Source organism: Bos grunniens, chromosome X, assembly GCF_055505025.1.
Source record: "Bos grunniens cultivar Pamir isolate PY7600 chromosome X, Bosgru_T2T1.0, whole genome shotgun sequence".
NCBI lineage: Eukaryota > Metazoa > Chordata > Mammalia > Artiodactyla > Bovidae > Bos > Bos grunniens.
This window is the reverse complement of record NC_141194.1, coordinates 68,610,368-68,634,965: the sequence shown is the minus strand read 5'-3', so window position 1 is coordinate 68,634,965 and position 24,598 is coordinate 68,610,368. Positions and strand designations below refer to the sequence as shown.

General features: G+C 37.9%; 1 protein-coding gene and 1 pseudogene across 20 annotated transcripts in view; one reads left to right on the top strand and one right to left on the bottom strand.

Annotated features, from left to right (window-relative positions):
* The window catches only part of ATRX (ATRX chromatin remodeler), a 284,412-nt gene that overhangs the window by 34,006 nt on the left and 225,808 nt on the right, over positions 1-24,598 (top strand). For 10 of the 20 annotated variants that reach the window (XR_015158787.1, XM_086387279.1, XM_086387276.1 and 7 more), the window contains exon 3: positions 4,467-4,590. The exons of the other annotated variants lie outside the window; for them this stretch is intronic. Coding sequence is in view for 9 of the 10 variants with exons in the window: in XM_086387279.1 (XP_086243405.1) it covers positions 4,467-4,590 (124 nt within the window). In the remaining variant the exon portion in view is untranslated. The remainder of the gene's footprint in view (positions 1-4,466; positions 4,591-24,598) is intronic. 20 annotated transcript variants of the gene reach the window in all.
* LOC147340665 (alpha-1,2-mannosyltransferase ALG9 pseudogene) lies at positions 5,002-5,637 on the bottom strand (annotated as a pseudogene).

Genomic DNA, 24,598 nt, shown 5'->3' with positions numbered 1-24,598 from the left:
TCCCCACTTTCTTCAATTTAAGTCTGAATATGGCAATAAGGAGTTTATGATCTGAGCCACAGTCAGCTCCCGGTCTTGTTTTTGCTGACTGTATAGAGCTTGTCAGTGGTCTCTAAATAAGATGCTAAAAACAGAGTCAAGAAAAGAAAAATAGATAATATGGACCTAATTAAAATAAAAAATTTGTGTGTTAAAGCACAGTCTCCATAGTGAGAAGACAACCCACAGAAAAAATGTTTGCAAATCATTTATTTGACAAGTGTTTAATTTCCAGAATACATAAAGAAAATTTGCAACTCAGCAGCAAAAACACAACTCAGAAAGTGTACCAAGGACTTGAATAGACATCCATTTACTTTTTTAAAAAAATGTGATAAGGTACACATAACATAAACCTTTTTAAAGTTTACATTTCAATAGTGTTATGTACATTTTTGCCATTTTTAGATTGTTGTACAGCCAATCTCCAGATCTTTTTCATCTTGCAAAACTGAACCTCTATACCCTATAAAGAATAACTCCGTATTTCCCTTAGCTTCTCTTTATTTATAGTCAATGTCTTTAAAGTGGTGTCTTTAAATATATATAAAGACAACATATATATGAGTCTTGGTTGAGTCAACTCTGACATCTGATTATATCCACCTCATGTTCTTGACATTTTCTGACTCTTAGTGAATTTAGATCATTCACATTAAAGTGAATTTTGATGTAATTGGTTTAATACCTGCCATGTTTATAACTTTGTTCATTGTGCTTGTTTTCTTCTTTATCTTTTTTGTCCTTTGGTTTTAATTGAACATTTCTATGATTTCATTTTATTTCCTCTTATAAATTATACTTCTTTAAACATTTTTATTGATTGCCTTATAGTTTGCAATATACATTTATAACTAATCTCAGACCCTTTTTAAATAACACTATACCACTTCAGGAGAAGGGCATGGCAACCTACTCCAGTATTCTTATGTATAGAATCTAATGACAGAGGAGCCTGGCTGGGTACAGTTCATAGGGTCACAAAGAGTCGGATATGACTAAAGTGATTGAGCACACATGCATACCTCTTCACAAGTAGTGTGGATACGTTATAACAGTATTCCCAATTCCTCTTCTTATCCATAAGCTATAACCACCCAATGCATTTTTTGCTATTACTAGTTTGGACAGTTGACTATTAAGTCAGTTAAGGATAAGAAACATGAGAGATGTTATTTTACCTTCACTTATTTCTCATCTAATGCTCTCTTCCTGTCTTTATGTAGGTGTGTACTTCTGACCTGTATAATTTTCTTTCTCTTTGAAGAACTTCTTTCAACATTTCTTGCAGGGAAAAGCTACTGTCAGCAAATGCCTTTGGTTTTTGTTTGAGAAAGTCTATTTTTCTTTTACTTTTGAAGAATCATTTTACTGGATACATTATTCTAGCTTGGTGAGATATTTCATTCTGCTTTCTTCTTGCTTGCATGGTTTTGGACAATATGTAAGATCGAATGCTTATCCTTGATCCTCTATAGATAATATTTTTTTTCCTGGCTTTTTAAAAGATTTTTCTCTTTGGCTTTGTTTTTCTGCTGTTTGCATATGAGAAAACTAGGTGTAGATATTTAGTATTTACACTGCTTGATATCCTTCTTCTCTGGTATCTGTCATTAATTTTGGAAGCTTTTCCACCGTTCTTTTATTTCAAACATTTCTTCTGCTATTTTCATTCTTCTCTGTATTTCAGTTACATTTATGCTACAACTTCTGTAATTGTCCTACAGTTATTAGTTTTTCTGTTCCCTTTTATTATTTTTTCTCTTTGCATTTCAGTTCAAAAGGTTTATATTGACATTATCCTCACTGATTGTTTCCTCTTCAGTCTCATTGATTCTTTCATTGGCTGTGTCCATCAAAGGCATTCTTTCTTATATAGTGTGTTGGCTTTGTAGCATTTTCTTTTCTTTGAGTTTTCATCTCTGCTTACATTACACATCTATTCTTGCAAGCTGCTCACTTTATCCCTTAAGAATCCTTATTGTATTAGTTATAGTTATTTAAAATTTACCTATCTGATAATTCCAAAACTCTTTGTCTTCTCTGAGTCTGGTTCTAATGCTCTCTTTGTGACTTTAGATTGTGTTTTTTCTTGCCTTTTAGTAGGACTTGTAATTTTTTGAAAGCTGTATGTAATAAGAAATGAGGTAGTCAGGCTTTTAGTGTGAGCTTTTATGTTAACATGGCAAGGAATGAGGCTGTGTTTAAAGTTTGCTGTAGCTGTTTATACCAGAGCCTTTATTTCTTCTAGTTTCCTTGTTTTAGTTTTTTTTTTTTTTTCCTTCCCTTTTGTCTTTGGGTATTCTTAAGAATTCCTTCTTAAACAGAATTTGTATCTTATAGCTTTCCCATTTGTAATTCTATTTTATTATATTAAATCCCAGGAGTTGGAGAGGGAAACTGATCTTATACCCTTGTCCCTGGGCTGTGACCTTCAGAAATGTTTCTTAGCCTTTCCCCTCCCTACTTAGGTGAGGTAGGAAAGCTGGAGGAGGCTGAGGTTGTCTAATTGCTCTTCCTTTAGGTAGATAATGCTGTGGTGTAGTAGTTTACCTTGAGAGCATGACTTTGTTAAAAAGAGAATGTTCTGGGTGTATTTTAATATTTAATATGGTTACTTTCCCCTCCTTCTACTTAAGGTGCAGTAGGATTTTTTTCCCCTCAGATCTTTCTCATGAAAACCTGAAAACCTTTTGGGACTCCTGTAGGTAAAACCCAGCAAAGTGTGCCTCCCATTCCAACTGGGAACCCAGGATTTTTTTTTTTTTTTAACTCTCAGGCTAATCCTTTTTGGCTTCCCATAATTCATCAGTTACTGTTGAAGTGTTCTCACTTCAGAAAAAAATGTGATTTTCTGTATCGGCCTGTTTTCCTTTTTTTTTTTTTTGGTGATATGTTCTGTGTCCTTGGGCTTCCCTGGTGGCTCAGCAGTAAAGAATCTGCCTGCCAATGCACAAGACACAGATTTAATCCTCAGGTGGGGAAGATCTCCTGGGAAAGGAAATGGCAACCCACTCCAGTATTCTTGCTGGAAAATTCCATGGACAGAGGAGCCTGGCAGGCTACAGTCCATGCAGTTGCAAAAGAGATACAACTTGGTAACTAAACAACAGCAACCTGTGACCTCAGGTCTCTAATGGATCTAAGAAAACTTACTGATTTTCAATTTATCTTTTTTCTTGTTGTGAGTATAGTAGTGAGACTTCTAAGCTGCTTACTTTTTGTAGCTCACTGTTTTTTTTTTTTTTTTTTTTTCTGTTTGTTTTGGCTTTTTAAAATAAATGAACCCATGTGAAATAATGTAACTGCGGCTTTTCCGGATCCTCTCCTTTGTTTAGAATGCTTGTGTAACATCTTTCAGGGCTTGATCTTTGTGAGAATCAGGTTCCAATTTCAGTTGGAAGTTTTAGAAATTGAATTTAAAACGATTTGTTTTTCTTACTGTTAGCACCTTATGTTTAATTGCTGCTGTATCCAAATAAGGATAGTATGGTAAGCTCAGTGGATTAATCATGCGTAGTAAAACTAGAGAACTTAGGTAATTTAATGTATTCATAGTGTTTTTATTAAAAATTAAATGAAAAATTAATGAATATATGCAAAATAATAAAGCAATGAACAAAGATGAAAAATTTTGGAAATGTATGCTATAGTAATTGAAGGTATCAATACTTTTTTTGAAATATTCTGAGTTTTGAGAATTATCTATTAGCATAACTACTTTTCCTATTCATTAAGTTAATTAGTCACTATGCCTTCACTTCTTTTGAAGAATGCAGTATAGGGTTGGATTTGATTAGAGATAGAATTCCTGATTTTCTATTACAAGTGCAAATTATTTAATTTGCTTTTACTAAATGCTTACTTCATTTACCAAATAAGTGTATTTTTTTTGTGTGTGTATCAGACAGACTTTTTTACAAATGTTACAAGCAATGACCTGGAGAGAGTCCTGTCTGTGGAATCACCATTTAACAAGATGATTATCCTTTGGGGCCATAGGCATGGTGCTAACCTCCACTTTTCTTTGGTTTGTTTTGCTTTCTGGGGTTTGAGGATGGTATAGTTTGCATGCACTGTATACTGATCTGACAGGAAGAGACATAGAACTTTGAAGATCTGGAAGCATCAAGGAATGGTCTGTAGGCCAAGTTGATCCATTCTTCTCTATTGGATGAATATTTTGGCTCCTGGTTTGTTACTCTCATGGTGTCCAAATCCACTAGCATTTACTGATGTCAGTATATCTGGATGGCTCCTCTAGGTTCTGGTCATTCATATCAGTAGGAACAATCTGTAGGCCAGTGTTCCCTCTGGAAAAGGTTTTGGTAGCTGGCCTCTGAACTGTAATGGAATGAACTGAAGCTGCCAGTTATTGGGCAGAAGGAAGCTGCTGGGAAATCTATACCATTTTTTTCCCTTTACAGACATAAACAGCTTGGCCTTCTGGGACACTGTGGATGGTTGGGTCTGTGGCAGTTCAGTAAAATTCTGGATACAAATCAAGGGGCCCATAATACCCTCTGAACAGTGCCACAGAACAGGAAGAAGGTAAGAGTCTAAACAGGAAGAGTGTTCCTAACACCAGCCAATTTGATGTCAAACAGTATCATGCTCCAGGCGGTATTGCTGAACCATGAAGTGGTAACATTTCAGAAGTGCAGAAAGTGCCACAGCACCACAGAGACATATAAATGGATATACAGGGAAGAGAACTCTCTCTTCTTTATGAGGCTGGATGAAGAAAATTATAATTGAAATATACATTGGAACCAAGTCTTAAGTTGCATAGTCGTGTCTGACATTGTGACCCCATGGACTATAGCCCACCAGGCTCCTCTGTCCATGGGATTTTTCAGGCAAGAATACTAGAGCGGGTTTCTATGTCCTCCTCCAGGGGATCTTCCCAACCCAGGGATCGAACCCATGTCATGTGTGTCTCCTGTATTATAGGTGGATTCTTTACCATCTGAGCCACCAGGTAAGCCAGTGTTGGTGGCCTAAATTCTGATCATGAAATCTCTGCAGTAGGTATTCTATAAAAAATGTCAGTGAGCGAAGACCACACTAAAATTCAGAAATTCATTAATTAAATAAAAATACCGGAATTCTGTACCATAAAGATCAGGTCCATGAAGAGTAAAGACATTATACTAAACAATGTTGAGTGGTGCAGTCACCAAGTTTCTGTAATAGTAGCTGTCAGTGACTACCACAGTCACCAGAAGGAGAATTAGGGCAAACAGCAACCAATGAAAGAAACTCTTCCAACCTGTTTCATGACCAGCAAATCAGAGGCAATAGGTAAACCAAGAGCTACACTGAATGGCCAGCCTAAGATAGCCCCAGTTGCTAATCCAAGTATATTAATGGAAGTTTGTCTGTATACCAGCCAGTCATAACTATCAAGGTAGTGTACAAACAGAAACTTCTAGGAAGGAATGCTGATAATGAGCAAAAGATGTCAGTGCTGAGAACCAAGAAGGCTAACATTTGATGCACATGCAACCCAAACTTCTTACACATAGCCTTGTAAAAGTAGAGTTCACATAAATAGCTCACAAAAGCTAGTAGACATTATAAAATGTAAAATACAAGAATCTTGAAGTGAAATCACTCAGTTGTGTCCAACTCTTTGTGACCCCATGGACTGTAGCCTACCAGTTCCTCTGTCCATGGGATTTTCCAGGCAAGAGTACTGGAGTGGGTTGCCATTTCCTTCTCCAATAAGAATCTTAAAAATAAGCTGGGGAATATTCCCAAGCCTGAAACCCCTTCCCATAGATGAGGTAGTGTGTTGGTTCCCAGTAGTTGAGTGTTTCATCACAGTCAGAGATGTTGCTCTGGAGAGTAGCACATAACCTTGTTGAGAGCAGATACTTGAAAGCAGTAGATCCTTCTGGTACCCAGACCTGTCCTGCTTTATTCCCATATGTCCTGCACTCTAGGGTTTTTTCACTAGTAAAATGAGACCTGAGCTGGGGCATCTATTTAAGTCTGATGAATATCCAACATCCACCCACCCTGGTAGTGCAGAAGGAGCAGGATGAAGAGGCTGTGGGCCCTCCTGGCTGGAAGACTGGGCCAGGCACAGCCCCTCACTGTACAGGCATAAGCGCCTTTCTGAGCCTTGGTTCCCTGTAATAAAGTTTTCATGAAGTTTAAATCAGGTCAGTGTGTATAAAATGGATGTTAAAATTTGTCATGGTTATGTAAGGAAACCCGAGACAGTGTGGGCTAAGAAAAATTCCACCATTTACCCTAATGTTTGATTTTCCAGTGATTGGTATTCATTGGCATAGCAGCAACCTGTTTGGACCTTTATCACATTTGAGAGTAAAATCAAGGCATACAAAGTTTATAGAAAATTAGGCTTTATTTTATATTTTTGCATAGTTAATACTTGCCAGCAGTTAAAAGGACTTTTTGTAATTTTACTTGAATAAGGACATAAGTTAATAGACATACTTGAATGAATAGTAAACTTGTAGTAAATGAATTGTAGAAAATCTGTTGGATTAGTGAAAAGTCAATTGTGAATTACTATTTAATTTAAAACCTATATCTCCATGCACTTAGGAGTAATGCAATGAATTTATTATATTACAAAAATGTAGAAGAAAAAGTATCACTTAAAATTTTATCACACAGGTAATATTAATGTTTTTATTTTTTTGCAAATTTTTATTTACTTTGAAACATAGTTGTGATTATACTTCATGTTCAGTTGCTTTTTTTCGTTAAACATTGTAGCATGAAGTATTTTTTATATTGTAATTGAACTTTTTGGAATTTAAATGGCTGGTATGATATTGTAAGACTTAGGCATGACTGTTGAGCCATTATTATACATTTAAGTATTCATAGTTTTTTTGACCGTTGTAAATAGCTCATAGATCAATGTCTTGTGATTAAAGTTATTTCTTTAGAATTATTTTATTTGTGTAGATAAAAAAGAGGCAGAATTATGCAAGAGAATATCAAAGACTTATTGCTAAATTGTTTTCTAAATCCTTGTATTACCGTTGACCATATATGATAGTGTGTATTTCATAGCATATTATTCTACAATTAATAGTCATTTTTCCATTGAATATTTGATAGATTAAAAAGAGGTATTGCATTTAACACTTAAAAAATTTTATTTATATTAATTTTTGGCTGTGCTAGGTCCTTGTTGCTGCTTGGGCTTTTCTCTAGTTGTGGTCAGTGCTCGGGTTTCTCATTGCTTTGGCTTCTCTTGTTGTGGAGTATGGGCTCTAGAGCACAGGCTCAATAGTTGTGGTGCAGAGTTGTAGCTGCTCTGGGGCATGTTGCATCCTCCCAGATCAGGGATCCAACCTGTGTCTCCTACATTGGCAGGCGGACTCTTCACCACTGACCCACCAGGGAAGCCCCATTTAACACTTTTTATAGCATCTAGTAAGTTGTACTGTCATGTTTATTTCTTCATGCAGTTTGCTTACTGTTTAAAGGAAAATGTTCACAATTTTTTCAAGTTTCTATAAGGGAAATGGAGCAAAGTAGTATGTTTTGCATTGCTTTATTTATTTTTTGTTAGCTATAAATACCTTTATCTATTAACCAAAGGAATGTTCCTGTTTTTGTCTTATTGAAGTATAGTTGATTTATAGCTTCCCTGGTGACTCAGTGGTAAAGAATCCACCTGCCAATGCAGGAGATGTGGGTTCAGTCCCTGGGTTGGGAAGGTCCCCTGGAAAAGGAAATGGCAATACATTCCACTGTTCTTGCCTGGGAAATTCCATGGACAGAGGAGCGTTGCGGGCTACAGTCCATGGGGTCGCAAAAGTTGGACACAGTGACTAAACAACAACATATTTGATTTATAATGTTGTGTCAGTCTCTGCTGTACAACAAAGTGACTCAGTTATTCTCATGTACATATTTTTAAAAAAGTTAATTAATTTGACTGCTTCAGGTCTTAGTTGCGGCAGGTGGGATCTTTGTTGCGTCATGCAGGATCTTTCCTTGTGGCATGTGGACTCTTAGTTGTGGCACACAGACTCAATGGTTGTAACCTGTGGGCTCCAGAGTGTGCAGGCTTCAGTAGTTGTGGCATGTGCATTCTCTAGTAGTGGCTCATGGGCTCTATAGCACTTGGGCTTAGTAGTTTTGGTTTGTGGGCTTAGTTGCTCCCTGGCATGTGGGATTGCCAGGTGGGAACAATGTTAGTTGTTCAATCCCATCTTAGTTCCCTGACCAGGGATTGAAACTGTGTCCCCTGCATTGCAAGGTGAATTCTTACCGCTGGACCACCAGGGAGTCCATATACATGCTTTCAAAATGTTCTTTTCCATTATGGTTTATGTCAGGAGATTGGATATAGTTCTTTCTGCTAAACAGTAGAATCTTATTGTTTATCCATTCTAAATGTAATAGTTTGCATCTACCAACCCCAAGTTACCAGTGCATCCTTCTCACTCCCCTTCCCCCCAGCCTTGGCAACCAGAAGTCTGATCTCTGTGCCTATGAGACTTTCTGTTTTGTAGATAGGTTCATTTGTGCCATATTTTAGATTCCTTATATAAGTGGTATGATAAGGTATTGTCTTTCTCTTTCTGACTTCACTTAGTATGATAATCTCTACTTGCATCCATGTTGCTGCAAAAGGCATTAGTTTGTTCTTTTTTATGACTAAGTAGTATTCCGTTGTATATATGTACCATGGCTTCTTTATTCATTCATGGGTCAGTGGACCTTTAGGTTGTTTCCATGTTTTGGCTATTGTAAATAGTGATGCTATGAACATAGGGGTGCATGTATCTTATAGTTTTGTCTGGGTATATGCCCAGGAGTGGGATTGCTAGATCATATGGTGATTTTAATGTTAATCTTCTCAGGAACTTTCATATTGTTTTCCAAGTGGCTGCACCAACTTACATTCCCAGCCAACAACGTAGAAGGGTTCCCTTTTCTCCACACACTCTCTAGCATTTATTGTTTCTAGACGTTTAATGATGGCCATTCTGACTGGTGTGAGGTGATACCTCATTTTAGTTTTGATTTGCATTTCTCTAATAATTAGTGATGTTGAACATCTTTTCATGTGCTGTTTGACCATCTGTATGTCTTCTTTGGAGAATGGCTATTAAGGGTTTCTGCCCATTTTTTAATTGGATAGCTTTTTTTGTTGTTGAATTGTATGTGCTGTTTGTATATTTTGGAGGTTAAGCCCTTGTTGGTTGTATCAGTTGCAAATATTTTCTCCCATTCCATAGAAATAGTTTCCTTTGCTCTGCAAAAGCTGGTAGGTTTGACTAGGTCCCATTTGTTTATTTTTTCTATTGCCTTGGAAGACTTATATTTAAGTCTTTAGGCTACTTGAATATATTTTTGTGCATCGTGCGACTGTGTGTTCTAAATTCATTGAAATACATGCAGCTATCCAACTTTACTGGCAACACTTGCTAAAGAGATTTTTTTCCCCATTTTATATTCTTGACTCCTTTGTCAAAGATTAATTGACTATAAGTGTGTAGACTTCTGGGCTCTATAGTCTGTTATTTTTATTTGTATATCTGGTTTTGTACCAATACCACACTATTTTTTTAAATTACTGTAGCTTTGTAGTATTGTTTGAAGTCTGGGAGAGTTATGCCTCCTGTTTTGTTTTCATTCCTTAGGATTGATTTGGTGGTTTTGGGTCCTTTTTGGTTCCATATAAGTTTTTGGATTATGTGTTCTAGTTCTGTGGAAAATGTCATGGGTAATTTGATAGAGATCTCATTAAATATGTAGATTGCTTTGGCTAGTCTTGGCCATTTTAACAATGTTAATTCTTCCAATCGAAAAGCATGGCATATCTTTCCATTTCATTGAATTCTCTTTAATTTTCTATATTAATGTTTTATAGTTCTCAATGTATAAATCTTTCACTTCGTTAAGTTTATTCCTAGATATTTTATTATTTTTTGTTGCAATTTTAAAGCAACTTTTTTTTACGTTCCATTTCTGACATTTCATTGTTCATGTAAAGAAATGCAAACAATTTCTGGATATTAATCTTGTATCCTACTACTTAGCTTAATTCATTGATTAGATCTAGTAGTTTTTGTGTAGAGTACTTAGGGTTTTCTATATATTCTATCATATCATCTTCATGTAGTGACACTTTTACTTCTTCCCTTCCAAATTGGATACCTTTTATTTCTTGTCTGATTGCTGTGACTAAGACTTCCAATGCTATGTTGAATAGAAGTGGGATCCTTGTCTTGTTCCAGATTTTAGCAGAAAGGCATTTTGGCTTTTCCCATTGTATATTTCATTGGCTGTGGGTTTGTCATAAATAGCTTTTATTATGTTGAGATATTTTCCCTATATACTCAGTTTGCTAAGATTTTTTTTCATGAATGGATGCTGAATTTGTCAAATGCTTTTTCTGCACCTATTGAGATGATCATGTCGTTTTTGACTCCAGATTTTTGTTAATGTGGTATATTACATTGATTTGCATATGTTGAACCATCCTTGTGAACTTCGGATGAATCCCACATGGTCATGGTGTATGACCTTTTTTTTTTTCTTTAACAGGTTGTTTATTTATTTATATTTATTTTTGACTGCAGTGTATGTTTATTGCTGCACTTGAGCTTTCTCTAGTTATGCCAGTAGAGAAACTCTTCCTTGTGGTGTGCTGGCTTCTAATTGTGGTGGCTTCTCTTGTAGAGCACAGGCTCTAGGGCATGTGGGCTCAGCAGTTGTGGCATGTGGGTTCAGTAGTTGTGGCACATAGGCTTAGTTGCTCTGTGGCATGTGAAATCTTCCCAGACTAGGGATCGAACCTGTGTCCCTTGCATTGACAGGCAGAGTGTTAATCACTGAACCTCCAGGGAAGTCTCTGTATGGGAGTTTTTTATGTGTTGTTGGATTCAGTTTGCTAATATTTGTTGAGAATTTTTTTCATGTATATTCATAAAAAAAATCAGTTCAGTCGCTCAGTCGTGTCCGACTCTTTGCGACCCCATGAATCACAGCACGCCAGGCCTCCCTGTCCATCACCAACTCCCAGAGTTCACTCAGATTCACGTCCATCAAGTCAGTGATGCCATCCAGCCATCTCATCCTCTGTTGTCCCCTTCTCCTCCTGCCCCCAATCCCTCCCAGCATCAGAGTCTTTTCCAATGAGTCAACTCTTCGCATGAGGTGGCCAAAGTACTGGAGTTTCAGCTTTAGCATCATTCCTTCCAAAGAAATCCCAGGGCTGATCTCCTTTAGAATGGACTGGTTGGATCTCCTTGCGGTCCAAGGGACTCTCAAGAGTCTTCTCCAACACCACAGTTCAAAAGCATCAATTCTTCGGTGCTCAGCTTTCTTCACAGTCCAATTCTTCACATCCATACATGACCACGGGAAAAACCAGTGTGGGTGGCTACGACGGCTCACAGAACGCGGGCGGCTGCGACGGGCGCACAGAGTGCGGCTGAGAGGACCTACCCCACGTCCGAGGTCAGGGGTAGAAGCCGGGAGGACCCCATGCCCAAGGGGCCGCGGCCAAGAGGAGTTACCCCACGTCCGAGGTCAGGGGCGGCAGCCGAGAGGAGCTATCTCACGTCCGAGGTCAGGGGCCGCGGCGGAGAGTGCCAGGCTGCCACAGCGCAGGAGCAGCCAAGAGGAGCTACCCCATGTCTGAAGTCAGGGGCGGCGGCCGGGAGGAGCTACCCCACGTCCAAGGAGTGGTGGCTGTACGGGCACAGGAGGGCCTAGAGGAGCTATTCCATGTTCATAAAAAATATTGGCCTATAATTTTCTTTTTTGGTAGTGTCTTTGGTTTTGGAATCAGTGTGATGGTGACTTCGTAGAATTATTTTGATATTGTTCCCTCCCCTACAGTGTTTTTAGTAGAGTTTGAGAAGAATTGGTATAGGTTTTTTGTATATTTGGTAGAATTTGGCTGTAAAGCTGTCTGGTCCAGGGACCTTTGTTTGTAGGGGATTTTTTTTTTTTTTTAAATAGCAGATTCTGTTTCACTTCTAGTTATCAGTCTGTTTAAATGATCTATTTCTTCCTCATTCAGTTTTGGTGGGCTGTATATTTCTAGAAAGTTGTCCATTTCTTCTGAGGTGTCAAATTAAAATTTTTTCAGTTGATTTTGATCTAAGTTTTTATTATATGTGGACTTCTTAACCCTTCTTATTTATTTATTTAGTTTTGGCTGTGCTGGTTCATTGTTGCTGTTTGGGCTTTCCTCTAGTGGTGACTGTGGCTTCTCTTGTTGCCAAGCACAGGCTCTAGAGTGTGTGGGCTCAGTAGTTGCAGCTCCTGGGCTCTATAGTACAGGCTCAGTTGTTACTGCACATGGGATTAGTTGCTCCACCGCATGTGAGATCTTCCCAGATCAGGGATTGAACCTGTGTCTCTTCCATTGGTGGGCTGATTCGTTAACACTGAGCCAGCAGGGAAGCCATAACCCTTCTGTTTTGTAAAAAAAAAATTACTTATTTATCTGTACTGGCTCTTAATTTTGGTAGTAGGATCTTCAGTCTTCATTTTGGCATGAGGGATCTTTAGTTTCAACTTGTAAACTCTTCATTGGAGAATGTGAACCCTTGCAGCCTGTGGGATGTAGTTCGCTGACCAGAGATTGAACCTGGGCTCCCTGCATTGGGAGCACAGAGTCTTAGCTACTGGACCACGAGGGAAGTTCCTTGGTTGTCCAAGTTGTTGGTGTATAATTATTCATAGTATTCTCTTAGGTCTTTCTGTATTTCTGAAGTATCACTTGAGATTTCTCCTTTTTCATTCCTTATTTTGTTGATTTCTCTCTCTTTTTTCTGGGTGAGCCTGGCCAGAATCTTGTCAATTTTGTTTACTTTTTCAAAGAACTCGTCCTTGGTTTTATTGATTCCTTTTTATTTTTTAAATCTCTCTTTTTCTTATGCCCTGCCTGATTTTTATTATTTCCTTCTGTTGACTTCAGGTTTTGTTTCTTCTTCTTTTTCTAATTCTTTTAGGGGGTAGGTTAGGTTGTTTGTTTGGGATTTTTCTTATGTTTTTGAATAAGGCCTGTATTGCTGTGAACTTCCCATTTCTTTTCCTCTGGTTGATTTCTAGTTTCGTTCCTTTGTGATCAGAGATGTGATTGAAATAATTTCTGTATTCTTAAATTTGTTGAGGTTAGTTTTGTGCCATAGTATGTGGCCAATCTTTGAGCTTGTCCCATGTATTTTGAAAAGAATATGTATTTTGGGTTTCTTTTTGAATGTAGTATCCTGAAAATATCAATTAAATCTAAGTATTCTGTTGTATCATTTAGGATCTCTGTTGCATATTTTCTGTCTATAGTATCTGTTTATTGATGTGTATGGGTGTTAAAAGTTTTTTATTATTATTGTTATTCCCATCAGTTTCTCCCTTGTGTTTGTTAGTATTTGTTTTATGTATTTGGGTGCTCCTGCATTAGATGTATATATGTTGACGAGTGCAAAACTCTTCTTGTATTGATTTTTTTATCATTATATAGTTTCCTTGTTTTTCTTTGTAACAGTTGCTTTAAACTATATTTTGTCTGATATGAGTATTGCAACTCCCACTTACTTTTCATTTCTGTTTGCATGAAATATCTTTATTCATTCCTTCAATTTCAATCTGTGTATGTTCTTTGCCCTAAGGTGGGTCTCTTGTAGGCAGCATATTGTAGGCTTTTTTTTTAATCCAGTCTACCACTCTATGTCTTTTGATAGGAGCATTAGTCCATTGAGATTTAAGGTAATTTTCGATGCATATTTATTGCTATATTAAACCTTGTTTTCTAGTTGATACTTTGTTTCTTTTGTTTCCTTTTTCTTTCTGTTTTTCTTTTTGTGGTTTGATGATTTCCTTTTATCTTAATTCTTGTGTTCTCTTGTTTTTGGATTTTGTGAATCTGCTGTATGTTTTTTAATTTGTGGTTACCTTGTTTTTCAAGTATCTTAACTCCTTCCTGTATCTGCTTGCTTTAGACATATAGGTTAAACACATTCTGAAAAAAAGAATGTATTTTCTTACTCCTTCCCCACATTTTATTATTTTGATGTCCTTTTTTACATTTTCATGTTTATCTTGTTGCTCTTCCTTGTGTTTACCATTACTTTCACTAATAGGTTTTTTATTCTCTCTTTTTGATATATGTACTGGCTAATTTAAGTGATTTATTTTCAAATTTTGATTTCCTCCTTCTTATATCTTCTTGCTTCTTTTCTATTTAGAGAAGATCTTTCAATATTTCTTTTAAGATAGATTTAGTATTTCGGTAGACTTTGAGTTTTTGCTTGTCTGAGAAATTCTTTATTTCCCTACTGTTCTAAATGATTATCTATCTTGCTTGGTAGAGTATTCTAGGTTGCAGGTTTTTCCCTTTCAAAACTTTGAATATATTTTACCACTTCCTTCTGGCCTGCATTTTTTCTGTAGAGAAATCTGTTGATAGCCTCATGGGGCTCTTACAGCCTTTAGAATTCTTTGTTTATCTTTAACTTTTGCCATTTTTATTATCATATGTCTTGGTGTAGGTCTTTTGGATTCATTTGTTTGGGATCCTCTGTGCTTCTTATATCTGGATATCTGTTTCCTTTAGGCTTGGGGAATTTTCAGCCACAATTTCTTCAAATACATGTTCAATCCCCTTTTCTTTTTCTTCTTCTAGAAATCCTAGTATGTATAGATTGGGATGGTTTATATTATCCTGTAGGTTTCTTATACTGCTTTCCTTTTTTTTTTTTTCATTTGACTTTCTGAATGTTATTTTGCTTCAGTGATTTCTATTATTATGTCTTTCAGGTCACTTATTCTTTCTTTTGCATTATTCATTGAATTATTCATTGCTTTTAGCTCAGTTTTCATCTCAGCAAATGAATTTTCTAATTTTTCTTGGTTCCTCCTCATACTTTCTAGCTCCTTTTTATAATAATCTGCATTTCTGTCAATAACCTTTCTTAATTCTTCAGTATTTCCATTACCTCCGTCTTTCTTGGAGGGTAGGGCCTGTGGCATGTAGGATCTAGTTACCTGACTAGCGATCAAAATGGTGTGGTCTGCATTGGGAGTGCAGAGTCTCAACCACTGGATCACCAGGGAAATCCCATTACCTCCTATTAGACTAAAAAAGAATCTGTTTCATTGTTTCTTCCTTCCAGGTAATTTTCTTGGTCTTTTAACTGAGAGTGGTTCATCTGCTTCTTCATCTTCCTTTTATTTATCTTATTCTGTGAGTTTAAGAGAAGCAGTCTTGGAGTGCTGTTATATGCTGGAGCATTCCTGTGTAGCTTGTGTGGGGTTAATGTTTTTTGGCGTGAGGGAAGTTTTTGGTCTGGATGTTTGCCACGTTTGCCATCTCTTTCCTCAACATGTGCTGGCCATTATCCCCTTGATAGAGGGTGTGCAGGTGTGTTACCCATGCATGCTTCCAGTAAGGCATGGGCAGTGGTTGGCTCCCAGTTGTGGGACGCTTTGCAGCAGTGGTCTGTGTTTACCTTTGGGGTCTGAGGTAGATATGCCTGCTTCTAGAGCTCATATAGGCCACCTGAGAGTTTGTCTGTGAGAGAGCCGATTTTTAGATAGGTTGATAAGGAGTCCATGGCCCTCAAGGAGGAAGGGGTCCTGGGTTCTCAAGGAGGAGAAAGGGGCAAATTTTTTTTTCTATATTGCTTTCTATCGGGCTTCCCTCGTGGCTCAGACAGTAAAGCGTCTGCCTGCAATGCGGGAGACCCGGGTTCAATTCCTGGGTCGGGAAGATCCCCTGGAGAAGGAAATGGCAATCCACTCCAGCACTCTTGCCTGAAAAATCCCATAGACGATGGAGCCTGATAGGCTACAGTCCATGGGGTCCCAAAGGATCTGACATGACTGAGTGACTTCACTTTCACTTTAGCTTAGTCAAGTAAGATGCTTTTTCTTAAACTCTGAGTTATTATGAAAACGGTCTTTAAGACTAACTTTCTTTAAGCCCAGAGCTAATAATTACACAACAAAACAACTCATCTTGCTCAAGGGTGTGTTTTTCCTTGAGTTCCCTACTAATGATTATATAACAACAATGTATCTTGCTGACTCATTTTTGAGAAGACCCTGATGCTGGGAAAGATTGAGGGCAGGAGGGGAAGGGGACGACAGAGGATGAGATGGTTGGATGGTATCACCAACTCCATGGACATGAGTTTGAGCAAACTCCAGGAGTTGATGATGGATAGGGAGGCCTGGCGTGCTGCGGTTCATGGGGTCGCAAAGAAACTGAGCAACAGAACTGAACTGATCTTGCTTGAGGACATGTTTCTCCTTCTTAACTGGAACCTTCTGACTAATCCTGTTATCTTAAAATATGTTATGGGAGTGGGTCTGGTTGGTAAGAACTTTATATTGTTCTGATCTTGTTAATTTAAGATGTATGTTGTGGGAGTGGATCTGGTAAAAGTATATAAGGCCTTGGTAAGACTAGGTAGTGGGACACTCTCTGTTCCCCTTCTGATATTCTTTCTCTGTCCTTTTTCATTGTAATAAAATTTCTGTCATGCAAAAGTTCTGAGTAATCAAGCCTGGTCCCTGATCCCAAAGCTAAATCTTTTTTGGAGATTATGAATCCGACACCATTCACTGTAAGCTATCACCTGGAGAGTGACTCTTTTCTTACATGCCCCCTGACAGTGGTGCCCTGACTCTTTGGCAGGTCCAGGCCTCCTTCCGCAGTATCCTTATAGCCCCTCAGGCTGTCTCCATGTAGCCAACCCTAGTCCTCTCCCTTGGGTCTGACCTCTGAAGCTCTAGCCTTGGCACCCAGTGCCTGCCTTTCCCAGTCCCTCCCAGTGTCTCAGACTGGGAAGTGCTGGGTGGCCATCACCATCTGTGCAGATCTCTCTCTGCTGTGTTCTTAAGGCAATTCCTGCACTCTCTGAGGCTCTGAAGCTCTCCCTCTGTCCTGGCTGATCTCCCTACCAAGTGAGTGGTATTCCTAGTGTGGAGACATTTCTTCTTTCACAGTTCCCTCTCAGGGTCACGGGTCCTGCCCCAATTACTTTTTCTCTCTTTCTTTTTCTATTTTCTTTTGCCCTACTGAGTTATGTGGATATTTTCCTGCCTCTTTGGAAGTCTGAGGTCTTCTGCCAGTGTTTTGTAGATGTTATATGAGAATTGTTCCACATGTAGATATATTTTTGATATGTTTGTCAGAGAATGTGAGCTCCATGTCCTACTCCTTCGCCATCTTGATCTGGTCTCTGTTTCTAGTTTTTTTAATTGAATTATGATTGATTTATAGTCTTATATTAGTTTCAAGTATACAGAATAGTGATTCACAGTTTTTATAGATTATGCTTCATTTAAAGTTGTTACAGGGACTTCCCTTGTAGTCTGGTGACTAAGACTCTGTGCTCCCAATGCAGGGGCCCGGTGTTCAATCCCTTGTCAGGGAACTAGACCCACATGCCACAACTAAGACCTGGCACAATTAAATACATTAAAAATGTATATGCAAAAAAGTTATTATAAAATATTGGCTATATTTCCTGTGCTATGTAATATGTCTTGCAGCTAAATTATTTTATATATATAGTAGGTTTTACTTCTTAATCCTCATACCTATTTTGTCCCTCTCCTTTGCCTCTGGTAACTACTAGTTTGTTATCTGTGAGTCTGTTTTGTTTTATTCATTTATTTGGATTCCATATATAAGTGACAACATACAATGCTTGTCTTTCTCTGACTTACTTCAGTAAGCATAATACCCCCCAGGTTCATCCATGTCTTTGCAGACAGCAAAAATTTCATTATTTCTTATGGCTGAGTAATATTCCATTGTGTAATATAGATCATATCTTCTTTATACAGTCATCTGTTGATGGATACTAGGTTGCTTCCATATCCTGGCTATTGTTAAGTAATATTACTGTGAATGCTGGGGTGCATGTATGCCTTCAAATTCATGTTTTTGTTTTCTTTGTATATATTCCCAGGCTTGGAATTGCTGGATGATATAGTAGTTCTAGTTTTAGTTTTCTGCAGAACCTTCATACTGCTTTTTATAATGGCTGCACCGATTTACATTCCCACCAACAGTGTACTAAGGTCCCCTTTTTTCCACATCCTCTCCAACACTGTATTATTTGTAGACTTTTTCATGATAGCCATTTTACAGGTGTGAGATAATATCTCATTGTAGTTTTGATTTGCATTTCTCTGGTGATTAGTGATGTTGAGCATTTCTTCATGTGCTTGTTAGTCACCTAAATATCTTTGGAAAAATTTCTATTCAGGTTTTCTACCCACTTTTTGTCTTTTTTAAGAGAAATATTGAGTTGTATGTGAGCTGTTTATATATTTTGGATATTAACCCTGTATCAGTCATATCATTTGCAAATATTTTCTCCCATTTCATAAGTTGTCTTTTATTGATGTTTCCTTTATTGTGCAAAAAGTATTATGTTTAATTAGGTCCTATTTGTTTATTTTTGCTTTTGTTTCTTTGCCTTAGGAGACAGATCTAGAAAATATTGCTAGTGTTTATGTCAAAGAATGTCTGTTTTCTTTCAAGAGTTTTATGGTTTCCATCCTTACATTTAGGTTTTTGATCCATTTTACATTTACTTTTGTATATGTCGTGAGAAAATGTTCTGATTCTGTTCTTTTTGCATGTTTCTCCAGTTTCCTGTATTACTTATTGAAGAGACTCATTTTTCTATTGCATATTCTTTCCTTCTTTGTGATATATTCATTAATCTTAAGTGCATGGGTTTACTTTTGGGTTGTTTATTCTATCCATTGATTTCTGTGTCTTTTTTGGTTATTACCATACTGGTTTGATTACTGTAGCTTTGTGGTATAGTCTAAAGTCAGTGTGATACCTCCAGCTTTGTTCTTCTTTACCAAGATTGCTTTGGTTATTCCAGGTCTTTCATACTTACATACAAAGTAAGATTGTTTTTGTTCTAGTTCTGAAACCATTTACAACAGATTGGGACTCAAACCAAGCCAAAACCCTGCTTGGGACTTGAACCTACATGGCTGGGACTCAAACCCAGCCAAAACCCCGCTTAGGACTTGAATCCACGTGGCTGGGACTTGAACCCAGCCAAAACCCTGCTTGGGACTTGAACCCCCGTGGCTGGGACTCAAACCCAGCCAAAACCCACAGCTCCTGGTTTCTGGACCTAATGAAGCTCAGGTTCGTAATGTCTCATTGCAGAACAAATTCAGTGAGAGACAAAATGATAGGTAAGAAGTGGATTTATTCAGATACAGAGAGAAGCACACTCTGCAGACAGAGTGTGGGCCATTACAGAGGGTGAGTGCAGCCATGAACTGTGGCGGGGTTAGTTTTGATAGGCTGGGTAATTTAATAGGCTAATGAGTGGGAGGATTATTCCAGCTATTTTTGGGAAGGGGCGGAGATTTCCAGGATTTGGGCGACTGCCCATTCCTTGGTCTTTTAATAGTGCCTTGGAACTGTCATGGCACTTCTGGGTGTGTCATATGGATCAGATTGAGGACCAAGATCTAGTCTTGTCTGCCATCTTGGTCCCATTTGATTCTAATCATTTAGAATGGCCTTGGGTGATGTTATTCTTTCAAAAGTTTTGCCCTGCCCCTTTCCCTCCTGTTACAGTTCTGTGAAAAATGCCTTTGGTATTTTGATAGGGATTTCATTGAATATGTAGATTGCCTTGAGTAACATTGTCATTTTAACACTATTAATTTTTCTAGTCCATGAACATGATATATCTTTCCATCTGTTTGTGTCATATTTTTCTTTCATCAGTGTTTTACAGTTTTCAGAGTACAAACAAGTCTTTTAACGCTTTAGTGAGATTTTTGGTGTGGTGGTAAATGGGATTGTTTTTTAAAGCTCCCTTTCTGATAGTTCATGTTATTTTACAGAAATACAGTAGATAGTTGTATCCAGTATCTTTATCAAATTGATGAGGTCCAGTAATATCTTTGGTGTGTTTTTAGGATTTTATATGTAGGGATGATCCTAATTAAGTCAGTGCTTGGAAATAGTTGTGTATAAAACATGTGTGATAGACATAATAGAACACAGTGATGAAAAATAGTATTGTGAAGATTCAGCAAATTGAGCTTGTTTATTTTAACAGCTTGTTCCTCTAAAATGATGTTGGAATTTTTGTAATACCTTTTCATAGATCCTGGTACAGGTGACATTGTTCATAACACATTCTCAGTTGAAGACAGTTTGAGGTTTTCTACCAACAGCTGTGGTTTCTTCAAACTTCTCTTCTAGCTTTCAAGAAAACTGTGTTTTCAAAGGTGCACTCAATTTTTATAGTGAGAGATTCGCTGTCAGAAGTGATGACATAATCTGGCTTGACCTCTGCATCCATTTTTCACAATGCCAGTCCCACTCATACTGCCTTTATATATCCCTCAACATCTTTACTCTTCCTTTATATATTCATCAAAGCCATTTTCCTGTTAGCTGATGAATGGTAACTATGGTTGGCCTTGGGAACAATGTCCTGTGTGGGAAGCAGGGCACTTGGTCCTGGGAGGTGTGCTTTACCTAACCCCTTTTTAACCGCTGGCCCCCATTCCCCTGAGCCAGGAGGTACAAACTAGCTCCCCTCAGGACTTCGCATGTCCTTTCTGCAAGCTAAGTTGCTTTATTATTAAAATAATTTACTTATTAAATTGTAGTTCTTTCATACTTTAAATTGTTAGAACATTGTAGCTAATGCTTAAGTTCCATTTAAACTATTTTTTGATGTATTTTGATTAATATAGCACTAGTTCAACTGGTATAGTCTGTCATGTAAATGTATAATCTGTCCTTCCTGTTTTTTATGGTTAATTAGGTTATTTCCAAATTTTTTTCTGATACAAATAATGCTGCAGTTTGTACATGTCCTCATTCATAGCTTTGTGGCCACACACAATACCAGCTTTCTTTTAATATTTGTTTGATATATCAAATATCTTTTGAAAAATTACTATTTTAACTATTTTTAAGTTTACAGTTCAGTACCATTAAGTATAGTGGCAGTCTTTTGTAACCATTGTTACTCTCCATTTCCAGATCTTTTTCATCTCCAAAACAGAAACTCTGTACCCATTAAACAATAACTTGGCATTCCTTACCTCTTTCCAGCCCTATTCCACTTTCTGTCTATGAATTTGACTGCTCTAGGACTTTCATCTAAGTCAAAGTATACAATGTTTCTCCTTTTGTTGTGCAGTGGTTTATTTAGTTAGTATAATGTTTTCAAAGTTCATCTGTGGTATAGCATGTATCAGAAATTCATTCCTTTTTAGGGAGTATCATTCCTTTTGTACCATACCATTTGTATGTTACATTTTACTTATCCATTCATCTGTTATTTTGGACATATTAATTATTTCCACCTTTTTGGCTCTTGTGAATAATACAGATATGAACACTGATGTATAAATTTCTGTTTGGGTGCCAGCTTTCATTTCTTTTGGTATATACTCAGAAGTGAAATTGCTGGATCATATGGCAATTGAGAAAAGGAAAGATATACCCATTTGAATGAAGAGTTCTAAAGAATAGCAAGGAGAGATAAGAAAGCCTTCCTCAGTGATCAGTGCAAAGAAATAAAGGAAAACAATAGAGTGGGAAAGTCTAGAGATCTCTTCAAGAAAATTAGAGATACCAAGGGAACATTTCATGCAAAGATGGGCATAATAAAAGACAGAAATGGTATAGACCTAACAGAAGCAGAAGATATTAAAAGAGGTGGCAAGAATACACAGAAAAACTATGCAAAAAAGATCTTCATGACCCAGATAATCAAAATGGTGGGATCATCAACCTAGAGCCAGACATCCTGGAATGTGAAGTCAAGTGGGCCTTAAGAAGCATCACTATGAACAAAGCTAGTGGAGGTAATGGAATTCCAGTTCAGCTATTTCAAATCCTAAAAGATGATGCTGTGAAAATACTGCGCTCAATGTGCCAGCAAATTTGGAAAAGTCAGCAGTGGCCACAGGACTGGAAAAGGTCAGTTTTCATTCCAATCCCAAAGAAAGGCAATGCCAAAGAATGTTCAGAAACTGCACAACTGCACTCATCTCACACGCTATCAAAGTAATCCTGAAAATTCTCTAAGCCCGGCTTCAACAGTTCGTGTACCATAAACTTCCAGATGCTCAAGCTGGATTTAGAAAAGGCAGAGGAACCAGAGATCAAACTGCCAACATCTGTTGGATCATCGAAAAAGCAAGAGAGTTCCAGAAAAACATGTACTTCTGCTTTATTGACTACTCCAAAGCTTTTGACTGTGTGGACCACAACAAACTGTGGAAAATTCTGAAAGATATGGGAATACCAGACCACCTGACCTGCCTCTTGAGAAATCTTTATGCAGGTCAAAATGCAACAGTTAGAACTGGACATGCAAAAACAGACTGATTCTAGATAGGGAAAGGAGTAAGTCAAGGCTGTATATTGTCACCCTGCTTATTTAACTTATATGCAGAGTACATCATGAGAAACGCTGGGCTGGATGAATCACAAGCTGGAATCAAGATTGCCAGGAAAAATATCAATAACATCAGATATGCAGATGACACCACCCTTATGGCAGAAAGCAAAGAAGAACTAAAGAGGCTCTTGATGAATGAAGTGAAAGAGGAGAGTGAAAAAGTTGGCTTAAAGCTCAACATTCAGAAAACGAAGATCATGGCATCTGGTCCCATCACTGCTTGGCAAATAGATGGGAAAACAGCGGAAACTGTTGACAGACTCTTTTTTTGGGCTTCAAAATCACTGCAGATGGTGACTGCAGTGATGAAATTAAATGACATTTGCTCCTTGGAAGAAAAGCTATGACCAACCTAGACAGCATATTAAAAAGCAGAGATTATTAGTTTGCCAACAAGATCTGTTTAGTCAAGGCTATGGTTTTTCAGTAGTCATGTATGGATGTGAGAGTTGGACTATAAAGAAAGCTGAGCGCTGAAGAATTGATGCTTTTGAACTGTGGTGTTGGAGAAGACTCTTGAGAGTCCCTTGGACTGCAAGGAGATCCAACCAGTCCATCCTAAAGGAAATCAGTCCTGAATATTCATTGAAAGGACTGATGTTGAAGCTGAAGCTGCAGTACTTGGGACACCTGTTGCGAAGAACTGACTCATTTGAAAAGACCCTGATGCTGGGAATGATTGAAGGCAAGAAGAGAAGGGGATGACAGAAGATGAGATGGTTCGATGGCATCACTGACTCAAGGGACATGAGTTTGAGTAAACTCCGGAAGTTGGCGATGGACAGGGAGGCCTGGCGTGCTGCAGTCCATGGGGTCGCAAAGAGTCGGACACGACTGAGGGACTGAACTGAACTGAACTGTAGTATTTTTTCTGTTTTTTCACAGTAAATGCACTATTTGATATTCCTAACAGCATTACTCTCATGTTTCCTGTTACTTCCTTACCTACACTTGTTATTTTCCTTACTTTTTTTTGAAAGGGCATAATACACTCCTAACAGGTGTGAAGTGTTATCTCTTTACAGTTTTGATTTTATTTCTCAATGACTAGGGATGTAGAGCATCCTTTTGTGTGCTTATGGATATTTTTATGTCTTCTTTGGAAAAATGTCTGTTCAGGTCCTTTGCCCATTAAATTTTTTTTTTTTTTTGCTGAATTGAATATTTTACATTTTTTTAATTGAAGTATAGTTGATTTACAATATTGTATTTCTTTCAGGTGTACAGAAAAGTTATTCAGTTATACATACTTATTTATATACACTTAGCATATATGTGTGGAGAAGGCAATGGCACCCCACTCCAGTACTCTTGGCTGGAAAATCCCATGGATGGAGGAGCCTAGTGGGCTGCAGTCCATGGGGTCGCTAAGAGTTGGACACGACTGAGCAACTTCACTTTCACTTTCATGCATTGGAGAAGGAAATGGCAACCCACTCCAGTCTTTTTGCCTGGAGAATCCCAGGGACGGGGGAGCCTGGTGGGCTGCTGTCTCTGGGGTTGCACAGAGTTGGACACGACTGAAGCGACTTAGCAGCAGCAGCAGCAGCAGCATATATGTGTGTGTATGTGTGTATGTGTGTGTGTGTGTGTGTGTGTATATATATATATATATATATGTATGTATGTATAGCATATACACTTATACATTTCCTTGCAGAAGGAAATGGCAGCCCACTCCAGTGTTCTTGGCTGGAGAATCCCAGGGATAGGGGAGCCTGGTGGGCTGCCATCTATGGGATTGCATAGAGTCAGACACGACTGAAGTGACTTAGCAGCAGCAGCAGCAGCATATATGTGTATACATATATATTATTTAAAGATTCTTTCTATTAAAATTTATTACAAGATACTGAATATAATTCCATGTTAATGTCAGTGCCTAGTCACTCAATTGTGTCTGACTCTTTGTGACCCCATAGACTGTAGCTTGCCAGGCTCCTCTGTCCATGGGATTCTCCAGGCAAGAATATTAGAGTGGGTTGCCATTTCCTACTCCAGGGGATCTTCCCGAACCAGGGATCAGACCCACAACTCCTATGTCTCCTGCATTACAGGCAGATTCTTTATCACTGAGCCATTGGGGATGCCCATAATTCCATGTGCTATACAGT